This window comes from Trachypithecus francoisi, unplaced genomic scaffold, assembly GCF_009764315.1.
Source record: "Trachypithecus francoisi isolate TF-2019V2 unplaced genomic scaffold, Tfra_2.0 Lachesis_group3, whole genome shotgun sequence".
Taxonomy (NCBI): Eukaryota; Metazoa; Chordata; class Mammalia; order Primates; family Cercopithecidae; genus Trachypithecus; species Trachypithecus francoisi.
In genome coordinates, this window is record NW_022681468.1 from 32076346 (window position 1) to 32089410 (window position 13065).

General features: G+C 44.4%; 1 protein-coding gene across 1 annotated transcript in view; it reads left to right on the plus strand.

The window, feature by feature from the left end:
• Positions 1-1277: 1277 nt before the first annotated feature.
• TMED10 (transmembrane p24 trafficking protein 10) overlaps positions 1278-13065 on the plus strand; it is a 45542-nt gene continuing 33754 nt past the window's right edge. The window contains exon 1 of the mRNA XM_033187390.1: positions 1278-1569. Within this exon, the coding sequence (XP_033043281.1) occupies positions 1345-1569 (225 nt within the window). The 5' untranslated portion in view covers positions 1278-1344. The remainder of the gene's footprint in view (positions 1570-13065) is intronic.

Sequence of the window (13065 nt, forward strand, 5' to 3'; positions counted from 1 at the left end):
CTGGAGTGCAGTGGCGCCATCTCGGCTCACTGTAACCTCCGCCTCCCGGGTTCAAGCAATTCTCTGCCTCAGCCTCCCAAGTGGCTAGGACTACAGGCGCCCGCCACCACGCCTGGCTAATTTTTTTGTATTTTTAGTAGAGATGGGGTTTCACCATCTTGGCCAGGCTGGTCTTGAACTCCTGACCTTGTGATCCAAAGTCACAAGGCCTCCCAAAGTGCTGGGATTACAGGTATGAGCCACTGTGCCCGGCCGTTTATTTTCATATATTCTTCAGCTCTGAATATTTGATAGCATCTCAGTAATAGTTTGTCAAATCAATAAACGTGTTGACATACATGCATAGTATAGTGTCTGGCACACAGTAGGTACTCCATTGAAAGAATGCATGAATTATTACCGGGTCAATTTGCTTGTCTATTTGCAAATATTAATAGTTAATTTGATCCCTAAAGTGTTTGTGAACTTAAAACACACACATATTCACTTTCCCTGACAACGCTTATCTGCTAAACCCTTAACTATGTTCATCTGAGACTGGACTAAAACATGTTGTTTTATTCAATTTAAATACCAAATTCAAATTTGTTTTGAATATAGCTTAGAAGACACTCAATGTTTGCTTAAAATAATAATAATAATAACAATAATAACACCATGTACATTCAGTTAGCCAGTTACTCCAGCCCAAATACCCTGCTCTGGGACATGAACTGGATGTCTGCCCGGCACACATTCATCAGGTAACCTCTACAACTTCTTCTCTAAGGTACTGGTCCACACTCGCTAATAGCCAAGTTGAAATCTTTCCTCGAAATTTTCCTCTCTAGTGTCTCAACGCCCCAGGTGTCATCCAGGTGTCAAAGGCGCCGAGAGTGCCTGCAACCCGCCTCAGCCTCGGAGACTCGGCCTTATTCCCAGCCCGCGCGCCCAGGCGGCCGGTGGGCGGGCCCAGCAAAGGGCCTTGTGGCTGTTTCCTATTGGGGCTTGGTTGCTATGGTGTCACTCGCCTTTAAATTCGTGGGTACATCTTTCGGAAGTTAAAGGAGAATTACTTCCAGGGCTGCCCATACTTGCCATGGCCGACTCAGTAGTCACTAAGTTCAACGAAAATAAAACTTTTGCAACAGTATTCTATTAAATCTTCTTTAACCACTTAAACTTGCGGTTTTGACATGGTACCTATCCTTTCTTCCCTTTTCAAAAGATTCGCTATAGATTCTTTCTCTATTTGCCAGACTCCAAAATGGCGCGGACGGTATCAGTAGGTCAGAGGTGAGTCACGTGGGTCCTCCCGGTTCCGGCGCGGTAGAGGCCTTGGGTAGTGAACGAGTCTCCAGCACCATGTCTGGTTTGTCTGGCCCACCAGCCCGGCGTGGCCCTTGTCCGTTGGCGTTGCTGCTTTTGTTCCTGCTCTGCCCCAGCTTGGTCCTCGCCATCTCCTTCCATCTGCCCATTAACTCTCGCAAGTGCCTCCGTGAGGAGATCCACAAGGACCTGCTAGTGACTGGCGCGTACGAGATCTCCGACCAGTCTGGGGGCGCTGGCGGCCTGCGCAGCCACCTCAAGGTGCGGCACTGGGCGACGTGGGGCCGGGAGGGAAGACGACAGGCTTAGGGGAGGGGAGGCCCGGGTTCGGGGGAGTCGGGCGGGCGGAGGCCCGTGAGTTGTTCTCGCCTCTCGGGAGCGCAAAGGACGTGTGGTGGAGCCCGCCCCCTCACCCCGCTGGTTGCCTTTCGCGGGGCGGGGCTGGGCACCAACGCCTGGGAACCCCAAGAAGGGCTGCGAGGCTTTGGCGGATGTGGTGACACCTGAGCTGGAGCGGTTGTTGTCAACGTCCTATACCAGTTTTGGTCTCAGATACCTTGAACCGTAACTTGGTTCTCCAGATAAGTGTTGGGATGTTGAATATTTATGGGAATTGGCGTCATAAGATACCGCGATACCTGCAGGAAAGTAATGGAGACAAAGCTAACTGTGATTAATAGAATGTTATTGAGCATCTGCTGTGTCGGTTACTGTGCTACTTTGCATATATTACCATTTGGTTCATGCACTATCCTATGAAGTAGATAGGTACTGTTAGCCCCATTTTACAAATGAGGAAACTGAGACTCAAAGGTAGAATAAACTAGTGTCACAGATAGAATAGATTCTTTTTTTAAAAAGTATTATTATACTTTAAGTTCTAGGGTACATGTGCACAACGTGCAGGTTTGTTACATATGTATACATGTGCCATGTTGGTGTGCTGCACCCATTAACTCGTCATTTACATTAGGTATTTCTCCTAATGTTATCCCTCCCCCATCCCCCCACCCCACCACAGGTCCCGGTGTGTGATGTTCCCCGTCCTGTGTCCAAGAGTTCTCGTTGTTCAGTTCCCACCTATGATTGAGAACATGCGGTGTTAGGTTTTCTGTCCTTGCGTTGGAATAGATTCTTACTTAGTTTGGTAGTTAAGTATGTTGAGGGAAAAGCGCTGCAACCTTATTCCTTCCTTGTTTTAAATTTGTAATTTCTGTAATTGATTAAAGTCTATTATTGGTTACAAAATGGTCTCAGTCTCTAGTCCTTTTTCTTTGGTATGCCAGAATCTGGACTTGGCTACTTTTATGTAAATACCAACTATGCCCTTGGATGGTGACAACTACTACCATAATACTAGTTTAGTCCCATTCTGTAGCTAAGAGTAGCCTGGCCTGGTCTTTGAGACATTAATATAATTTGATATCTGTCAGTATTTGGTTGTATTTTAGGTAATTTTATTCATTCACAATAAGCAAAGTGTCTTTTTTTATTTCTTTGTAACACAATGAGGCTTGCTTTTCTTATACTAAATAGGAGAAAGATTTTTACTTTTTTTTTTTTGAGACGGAGTCTCGCTCTGTTGTCCAGGCTGGAGTGCAGTGGCAGGATCTCAGCTCACTGCAGCCTCTACCTCCCGGGTTCAAGTGATTCTCCTGCCTCAGCTTTCCGAGTAGCTGGGACTACAGGCACCCGCCACCACACCCAGCTAATTTTTGTGTTTTGAGTAGAGATGACGGTTCACCATGTTGGCCAGGATGGTCTCGATCTCTTGACCACGATCGTGATCCGCCCGCCTCGGCCTCCAAAAGTGCTGGGATTACAGCCTTGAGCCACCGCACCCGGCGGCCTCGTTTTTACTTTTTAATAGAGTTTCAGATATAATAAGACCATAACTTATGTTAAAGTAGTGGAACCCAGTAGTGTGGTAATACGTGTAATTTATTTCTACTTTATTTGGGAGAGATAAACTATTTTCAGGGCAATTAATCTGTGACCCATCCTTTTATTATTCTCTTTGGGTACCAAACCTCTCTCTACACAGGAAAATAGTGGTGGCATGATTTTAGAAGCTTAGATCTAGTGTTTCCGGGGTGGGAGATCATGCTTCCAACTCTTCAGAGGATGTTCGTGGACTCAGGGAATTTCAGCAATGAAAGAGACCTTGCTCTCATCTCCACTGTTGCTGTCTGATTTGTTCTTATATTTTAAAGTCCTTCAGTGACTCAGTATTGCTTATTGATAGTTTAAATTTCTCAGCATGCTTTGTTGTGCTCTTCATGATCTGTTTCTGAGCTATAGGTGTGGTCACTTCCCACTTTGCATTCTACATGGAGCCACCCTGAACAGTACCCTGAACTCACCTATTTTTCTGAACTGCTTTTGTTTATGCCTTGACCTACTTATTAGACTGTTAGTATCCTCAGGGTGGGAACTATTTTCAGGTTCATCTTTTCAAGAATGCCAGGCATATTACCTTGCTTCTAGTAAGTACTCTATAAATAACAGGAAATGTAGTTTAGCATGGCCTTATGGGAATTACATTGAATCTAGGGCTGCTGAAGGGACCTCAACAGCAGGACTTTAGGCCGGGCTTGGTGGCTCATGCCTGTAACCCTAACACTTTGGGAGGCCGAGGCAGGTGGATCACCTGAGGTCAGGAGTTCAAGACCAGCCTGGCCAACATGGTAAAACCCAGTCTCTACTAAAAATACAAAAATTAGCTGGGCATGGTGGCATGTGCCTGTAATCCCAGCTACCTGGGAGGCTGAGGCAGGATAATCACTGGAACCTGGGAGGCAGTGGCTGCAATGAGCTGAGACTGTGCCACTGCACTCCAGCCTGGGCAACAGAACAAGACTCCATCTCAAAACAAAACCCAGGAGGACTTTGTGCATACACCCTAGCATTTTACCATCACTCAGTTGCTCTCCTGTGTCTGCTCTGTTCTTTTGCTACTAACCAGCTTAATGGAACTACAAGGGTCCTAAACCCAAATGCCAAATAGGTAATATAATTGAATAAATTGGACCAGGCATTTAAAAAAAACAACAGTGATGATAAATGGGAGAATAATTGGACGTAGTGGAAACTGTTATTAATTAGGGGTGACCAATACTCAGTTCTTGATGAGACTTGCCGTGCAAACATGTGGGCCCTTTTGCCACATGTGGTTCTTCGGCCCACATGTGATTCGCTTCACTTCGCTTCTCTTCTGTTCTCTTCTCTTTTCTTCTTTCTTCTCCTCCCTTCTCCTCCCCTCCCCTCCCCTCCCTTCCCCTCCGCTCCCCTCCCCTCCCCTCCGCTCCCCTCCCTTCCCCTCCGCTCCCCTCCCCTCCCCTCCGCTCTCCTCCCCTCCCCTCCGCTCCCCTTCACTCCCCTCCCCTCCCCTCCCCTCCCCTCCCTTCCCCTCCGCTCCCCTCCCCTCCCCTCCGCTCCCCTCCCCTCCCCTCCGCTCTCCTCCCCTCCCCTCCGCTCTCCTCCCCTCCCCTCCGCTCTCCTCCCCTCCGCTCCCCTTCACTCCCCTCCCCTCCCTTCACCTCCTTTCTCATTCCGCCTCCCAGACTGGAGAGCAGTGGCACCATCACAGGCTCACTGCAGCCTCGACCTCGCCAGGGCCCAGGTGATCCTCCTACCTCAGCCTCCTGAGTAACTGGGATTACAGGCACATGCCACCGTGCCCAGCTAGTTTTCATAATTTTTTTGCAGAAATGGAGTTTCACCATGTTACCCAGGCTGGTCTCGAACTCCTGGGTTCAAGTAATCCACCCACCGCAGCCTTCCAAAGTGCTAGGATTACAGGCATGAGCCATTGCACCCAGCCCACATCTGATTTTTCATATGAAATGGGAACACCAGATTTTGATGTGAAAGCTCCTGACTTTTAAATTTCACCAACCAGGTTTCAGCGCTGTAGAGCCTGGGTGCTCCTGGCTCACCTGAGGGCCATGGATCTTTGTTCTCACCACTGCTTTGCCACTCCATTTCCCTCAGTAAAATGGTTTGGCCCCCTAAAAATAAAAAAAAATTCACCAGCCAATTCAGATTGGTTTCGGCATTGATTTGTTTTCAGTGTTATAGAGAATAGTATAGTGAGTTCACCTTTCTACCCTTTACTTAGATTCAGCAATTATCAGGATCTTTCCACACATGTCATGTTAACTGCTTCCATCATATCATTTCATGCTAAATTATATTACAGTAAATCCCAGATGTCATGTATTTCCGTCCTGCCTACTTCAGCATGCATCTCTTTAAAAATATAAACCACAGTGTTTATGTGGCTAATCACACCTCACAAAATGAACAATGATGGCCAGGCATGGTGGCTCATGCCTGTGATCCCAGCACTTTGGGGAGCCGAGGCGGTCGAATCACGAGGTCAGGAGTTCGAGACCAGCCTGACCAACACAGTGAAACCCCATCGCTACTAAAAATAAAAAATTAGCTGGGCGTGATGGCACACATCTGTAATCCCAGCTGCTCGAGGCTGAGGCAGGAGAATCGCTTGAACCTGGGAGGCGGAGGTTGCAGTGAGCTAAGATTGTGCCACTGCACTCCTACCTGGGCTACAGAGTGAGACTGTGTCTCAAAAAAAAAAAAAAAAAACCAAGAACAATGATTCCTTAATATCTTTAATACCCAGTCCATATAGTATGATCCCACTTGTCTCAAAAATATCTTTTGAAAGTTAATTTGTCTCTTCCAAGTGTCTAATCTAGAGCAATCTCCTCTTCCTCTCATCTCCTTTCTTATGCTTGCAATTGAATTGTTGGAGTCAATTGCTCTTAAAAGAATGTACAGCATTTTGGAGTTGTCTGTTTGCTTCCTGGAGGTGTCTTTTAACCAGTCCTTCCCCGTACTTTTTGTAAAAGGAATCAGCTGTAAAGATGTAACCAGAGGTACAGCAAACCACCATGGCACATGTATACCTATGTAACAAACCTGCACGTTCTGCACCCCAGAACTTAGTGTTTAAAAAAAAAAAAAAAAAAAAGATGTAACCAGATTCAGGTTTATCTTTTTGTCAAGAATGTCACTGCAGGAACACACAGTACTTTTTGTGCCCCTGATTGCAGCTGCTACGATTGATAAGTGGATTTAAGGTGTGTCTTAGTGTCCTGGTGCTGTAACAAATTACCACAGATTTATGGCCTAAAACATCAGGGATTTGTCTTAATCACTCTGAAGGTCAGAAGTCCTAAAATCAAGGTTTTGGCAGAGCCGTGTTTCTTCTGAAGACTTTCACAGTGGGGTGGGGATCAGTTTTCTTGCCCTTTCTAGCTTCTAGAGGCCGCTTGTATTCTTTGGTTCATATCTCCTTGCTCCATCTTTAAAACCAGGCTGGGCACAGTGGTTCTCGCCTATAATCCCAACACTTTGGGAGGCCAAGGCAGGCGAGTCACTGAAGGGTAGGAGTTTGAGACCAGCCTGGCCAACGTGGTGAAACCCTGTCTTCACCAAACATACAAAAATTGGCTGATCATGGTGGTGCACACCTGTAATCCCAGCTACTCAGGAGACTGAGGCAGGAGAATCGCTTGAACCTGGGAGGCAGGGATTGTAGTGAGCCGAGATCGTGCCACAGCACTCCAGCCTGGGTGACAGAGCCATACTCTGTCTCAAAAAAAAAAAAAAATAGAAAATAAAGTCAGTAGCATAATATCTTTAACTTTCTCCCTCTCTTTCCCTTTTCCATCCTCTTCTTTGTTCCTCACCACCCCTTCTTCCTCTCTTCCTCCCTCCCTCCCCTGCTATAATCATCTCATCTCATTCTCTTATTCACCTGCCTCCCTTGTTCTCTTAGAAGGACCCTTGTGATAATCTTCTCCACCTCAAGACCCTTAATCTGATTTAATCACATCTGCACAATCCCTTTTGCCATGTAAGATAACACATTCATGGGTTCTAGGGATTAGGATGTGGACATCTTTGTGTAGGGGAGGCATTTTTCTCTATGGTAATAGCCTGAAGCCTTCATTGTAAAGTTTCCCACTAACCTTTCACTTGGGAATCTGCTGGTGACTGCTGTGTGCATTTATTATTTCATTAAGGTTGTGAAATGATGATTTTCTAATTCTGTTACTCCTTCCATATTTATTAGCTGAAATTATTCTTAAGGAATTAATATCATCTGATTACCCTAAAATTTATCATTCATGTTGGTAAGATAAATGCAGAATTTATTCTAATTGATAATTGTTACAGTAAGAGATTGTTGCCCTTGTCATTTTCAGTGTTGTCCAAGAGTTTTTGGTTTTTTTTTTAAGTATTTTACTGAACTCTTTTTAATTGTTTGTTTCAACTTTTAGAGTCATTCATTGTGTTTTAGGCAGTTGTTTCCGTTCTTTATGCCCAATTTGTCCCTTTGGTTCCTTCATGTTGTCTCCTGTATTTTTTCGACGTAATCCTGTTAGGTTTTGAGAGCATCCTTGTTTTCTGGCACGACAAAGTATTCTAGGCTTATTTTGTATATGTCTATCCCCTGACCTCAGAACAACTGTTTCTCTGAGGAATTCTGGTTCCTTTTTGTGGGGACTGGTATTTGGAGACCACAAACTAGGTGTCATTTTTGAAAATGTAATATACCATGCAAGCCACAGAACACATTTGTGAGCAGATTCAGCCCATAGCAGCTTTCAGTCTTTTTCATAGTGTCCGTTCACTTAGTTCCACTTTTTCTTTTTCTTTTTGAGACAGAGTCTCGCTCTGTCACCCAGGCTGGAGTGCAGTGGCGCGATCACTGCAAGCTCTGCCTCCCAGGTTCACGTCATTCTCCTGCCTGAGCCTCCAAGTAGCTGGGACTATAGGCACCCGCCACCACGCCCGGCTAATTTTTTGTATTTTTAGTAGAGACGGGGTTTCACCATGTTAGCCAGGATGGTCTCAATCTCCTGAATTCGTGATCCTCCCACCTCAGCCTCCCAAAGTGCTGGGATTACAGGCGTGAGCCACTGCGTCTGGCTGCCATTTTTTCTTATATTTTGATGACTGCTTCAGGGATTCTCTCTATGCATCATTTTAGCTCCTGAAGTGCAACTCCTGAGTGCCAGAGCTCCTTTTCATATGCTAGGCCACATTCTAGGTCTCAGGTCAGCCAATGGATTGTTTTGTCTTTGGTCACTTTTCCACCCTTGGTTTAGGCAGCTGTGGTTTAATTTGAGGTAGGATAAGAACTGGAGACTGGTGCAGAACCTGGCCAGCTGAGCTTAGCATTTGGTGGTTGTGCTGAATGAGGCAGTCTTTTAAAATTTTGAGATGGAGTTGCACTCTTTTTGCCCAGGCCGGAGTGCAATGGTATGATCTTGGCTCATTGCAACCTCTGCCTCCCAGGTTCAAGCAATTCTCCTGCCTCAGCCTCCCAAGTAGCTGGCATTACAGGTGCATACCACTACTCCTGGCTAATTTTAGTATTTTTAGTAGAGACGGGGTTTGACAATGTTGGCCAGACTGGTGTCAAACTCCTGACCTCAGGTGATCCGCCTGTCTTCCAAAGTGCTCTGATTACAGGCGTGAGCCACTGTGCCCGGCTTGAGGCAGTCTTTCTTATAAGCGTCTCTGTGAATGTAGTGCCTTGGTTAATCTGTCTGATTCACCTTCTTTCTATCTAGGAAAATCTTAGTATCCAGTGAATGCACCTATGTTATCATATACCACTCTGTGTTACAGTTGTGTATTTGCCCATGTCCTGGGATAAACTATAAGCTGCTTAAACAGAGACTAGGTTTCATTCATCATTGCAATGCTTGTCTAATATAAGGCCTGGCACATAGTAGGACTTCATCCTAAGGAATTAGTGAACAGATGAACAAGCACTGTCCTTGCCTCATCTCTCATCTTTCCCTCTGAAATTCTCTTTATTTCCTTCCTCCCACTCTGACTCTAGCTATACTGAACACCTTACAGTTCTTTGAATATAATGTTCTCTTAACCTGGATCAGTCTTTGACTTTCTGTGTCCCCTATGTGCCGCATTGGCTTATAACTTTTTTTTCCCCTCACCAAAAGCTGTGTGAAAAGATACTGTAGTATATATACCATTACATCCTGTTTTACATGGCACTTTTCACATAGTGTAGTGTTTACCTTGTGAACTGTTTAATGTCTTACTCATCTTTGTGTCTTTAGTTTAACATACACATTGTTGTATAACTGAGTTAAACATCTTAGTCTTCTTGAGAAGCCTTGTGGTATAGTAGAGACTAGATCTGAAGTAAGATAGATTTGGTTCAGATCCCAGCAGCTCCACCACTTAAAGGGTATGTGGGTCTTGCAGGGATTACTTAGCCCTTCTTCTCTTGTCCTGCTTCTGTAATACGGGAATCGTAGAGCTCATAAACTTGTTAGGACTGATTGAGATGGTTGAGGTTTTTATTGTGCAGGGCCCATTATGGCGCTCCATAGATTCTTTCTTCTATATTGAATGAAAATTGAATTGCTCCTCAGAGCCCCTCATGCTATATATCATTGAAATAACTAGATATGGAGTATTTTTAATGAGAGGAATTATGAATAGTTTGTGATTCTTTCATTCATTCAACAAATATTTATTTAATATTTAGTATATGTCAGACCTGGCTGAGAATATGGGGATAAACAGGGGGCAAGGTCCTTGAGCTCTCTTGGGGAACAAAGACAAAAAACAAGTTAAAAAAATAGAATTTCAGGTACTGATGAGCACTATAATGAAAGTTCAGGCACTAGGGAGCAGGGGGTGACTGATGGGTTAAAGGGTGTTTGAGTGGTCAGGGGAGGCGTTTCTGAACAGAGAGAGAGAAATGGATTGAAATGATGGGTGGTCCTCTCCTGCAAAGATTTCTACTTGAGGCCTATGTTGAGATGCATTTTGTGTTAAGATTTCCAAACTGAGTCTATTCCATATTTTCCTACTCATTTCACAAAGTGAGGCTAAATCAGGCTAACTAGTGTCAGGTATAAAGACTTTGCTGCACATAATTGAAGCAGGAAGTATCAACTCATCATTTACAGTGAATGTAGAAGTTTCCCCCATTACTTCAGGTCCATAATAAAAGCCTGTTGTAGGGATTCAAAAATTTGAGTAATATTTTTATTATTATTTTGCTCTGGCTGGAGTGCAATGGCACGATCATAGTTCGCTGCAACCTCAAACTTCTGGCCTCAAGTGATCTTCCCACCTCTACCTCCCAAAGCGCTGAGATTATAGGCGTGAACCCCTGCACCTGGCTGAAAATTTGGATCTTATACCCAGTTATGATTTCAGTCCTTCCCAACTAGTTTATAGATAAGAAAGCCAAACAGATCCCTTAAAGAGTTCAGCCTTGAGTCATAGGCCTACCACAACTCAAGCCTAAAAATTATGAAGAAGTAACTCAGCAGTTGAGAAACTATTGGCTTATAACTTCTTTTTTCCCTCACCAAAAGCTGTATAAAAAGATACTACAGGCCAGGCATGATGAGAGAGAGGAGAGGGAAGAGGGAGTAGAGAAGGGCGGTGGTGGGGTGGGGGTTGCGGAGGAGAAAGAGAGAGAGGCAGAGGGGAGAAGAGGCAGGGGAGGGAGGAAGGAAGGAAAAGATGGTATATATGCTATAGTTTTCAGATTATTTTGTTTGGAATTACTGTATTTCAGCTTTTTTATTACTGGTATTTGTACTGAGGTCTGTACTGTGCTGACAAGGAGAAACAGTAGGATGCTTCGGCTGGGTGCGGTGGCTCACACCTGTAATTCCAGCACTTTGGGAAGCCGAGGTGGGTGGATCACGAGGTCAGGAGAATGAGACCATCCTGGCCAACAGGGTAAAACTCTGTCTCTACTAAAAATACAAAAATTAGCCAGGCATGGTGGTGTGCGCCTGTAGTCCCAGCTACTCAGGAGGCTGAGGCAGGAGAATCGCTTGTACCCGGGAGGCGGAGGTTGCAGTGAGCTGAGATCATGCCACTGCACTTCCAGCCTGGGCGATAGAGTGAGACTCCGTCTCAAAAAAAAAAAAAAAAAAAGGAATAGGATGCATGTTGCTCTGTCACCAAAATGAAACATCCTTTATATCAATAACAATCCATGAACCCTTACTTATGCCAGACTTTTTCTGTAGGGAAAAATATGGCCCTTTCAGTGTGAATTTAATGTGACTGTTGTCCACTGGGTTAGAAACAGGTCAATAAATAGATGGTTCAGTACAGAAGGCTAATTGGTACATTAACATTTAATAAGATAAATCGAATTTCTTTTTGTACTACATACAAAGTTCCTAGCTTTTAATTATAACTTGACCTTGTGCTTCCTTCTCCATAAAAGTTAAAGGATACATTACTTCATTTAAATCTCTCTTATTCAGTAAACAGTTGTCTATAGCCTTCTCTGTTTTGAACTGATCTAGAGAAGGGGGCTGCTTCCAGTTTGGAATTCCTATACCATATCTTTATGCTGACTTCTGAAGACTAAGTCTGGTTTCTAGGAAAGTGGAACAAATATGTAAAGGTAACCTAGTAGGGATGCAGTGACTTCTATGCTGTTTCTTGTGTGAATTGCTGACTGGTAGTTTGATCCTAAGCCATTGCCCCCATACGCATATACAGCCTGGCAGCCTGGACAGTAGAGCCCTCTGTGAAATCAGCCAGCTGGCCACAGACCCGAACTTGGGCTCCCAAACAAGTCTCCGACTTGAGGGAGGTTGATGTCATCTGCTTTATCCTGTACTCCCAACCTCATTGTTCAACATAAAATGTGGGAAATCAAGGGACTAGTTGTTAAGAAAGAACAAGGCTTTGTTTGTGCCCATAATAAAAGGGTCACGCTGGAGGTTTTTACCGTAAATAACTTTGGAACAGTATGAAAAAAAACATTTGATCTGGCTTCACCCCCGCAGTAGTATTGTTAGGGCAGCAACTGGTCTTTCGTTCTCATTCCCTTCCTTTCCTCCCTCTCTTTCTCCCCTTTTCTCCTCCCTGCTACTCCTCCCCCAAGTCAAGCATGACGTATTGCCTGTGTTAAGTTAATGTAGCAAATGCTGATAGAAGCAGGAAGAGAGCATCTATCCATTATCATGCCAGTGCCTGGAAATTTGCTATTTCTGGTTTTCAGCACTTCTAGAAAAAGCCTCCCAGCCTCCTTGATCATATTTTAGCTTAAGCAATACTTATGTACTATGTTATACTATCAGTGAACTGTACTAGAAATTTGAAAGAATTTAGTGTTGTCAAGTGCTGCTTGTGGGCTGAGTTTGACTTTGTTCTGGGTAAAATCTAGATGTGATCCTTTTATTTCAGGAATATACTTGATAGACTTTGTACAAGCTTTTATCTAAAAGATAGCTTAAATTCATTTTATGCCCATTAAATATAGCACCTAAGCCATCCGAGTTTATGTTTTTCGTTTTTGAGATACAGTGGTCCCTTTTGAAAGTGTTTCTGAAGCTGGACGCGGTGGCTCACGCCTGTAATCCCAACACTTTGGGAGGCTGAGGTGGGAGGATCACGAGATCAGGAGTTCAAGACCAGCCTGGCCAACATGGTGAAACCCTGTATCTACTAAAAATACAAAAATTAGCCATGCGTGGTGGCGTACGCCTGTATTCCCAGCTACTCGGGAGGCTGAGGCAGGAAAATCGCTTGAACCTGGGAGGCGGAGGTTGTGGTGAGCCAAGATCACACCACTGCACTCCAGCCTGGGTAACAGAGTGAGACTCTGAAAAAAAAGAAAAAGAAAGTGTTTCTGATACTATTTTTCTATCTAAAACCATAGCATCTTTAATGAGTTGGTGTTCTTTCTGCTTTTTTATA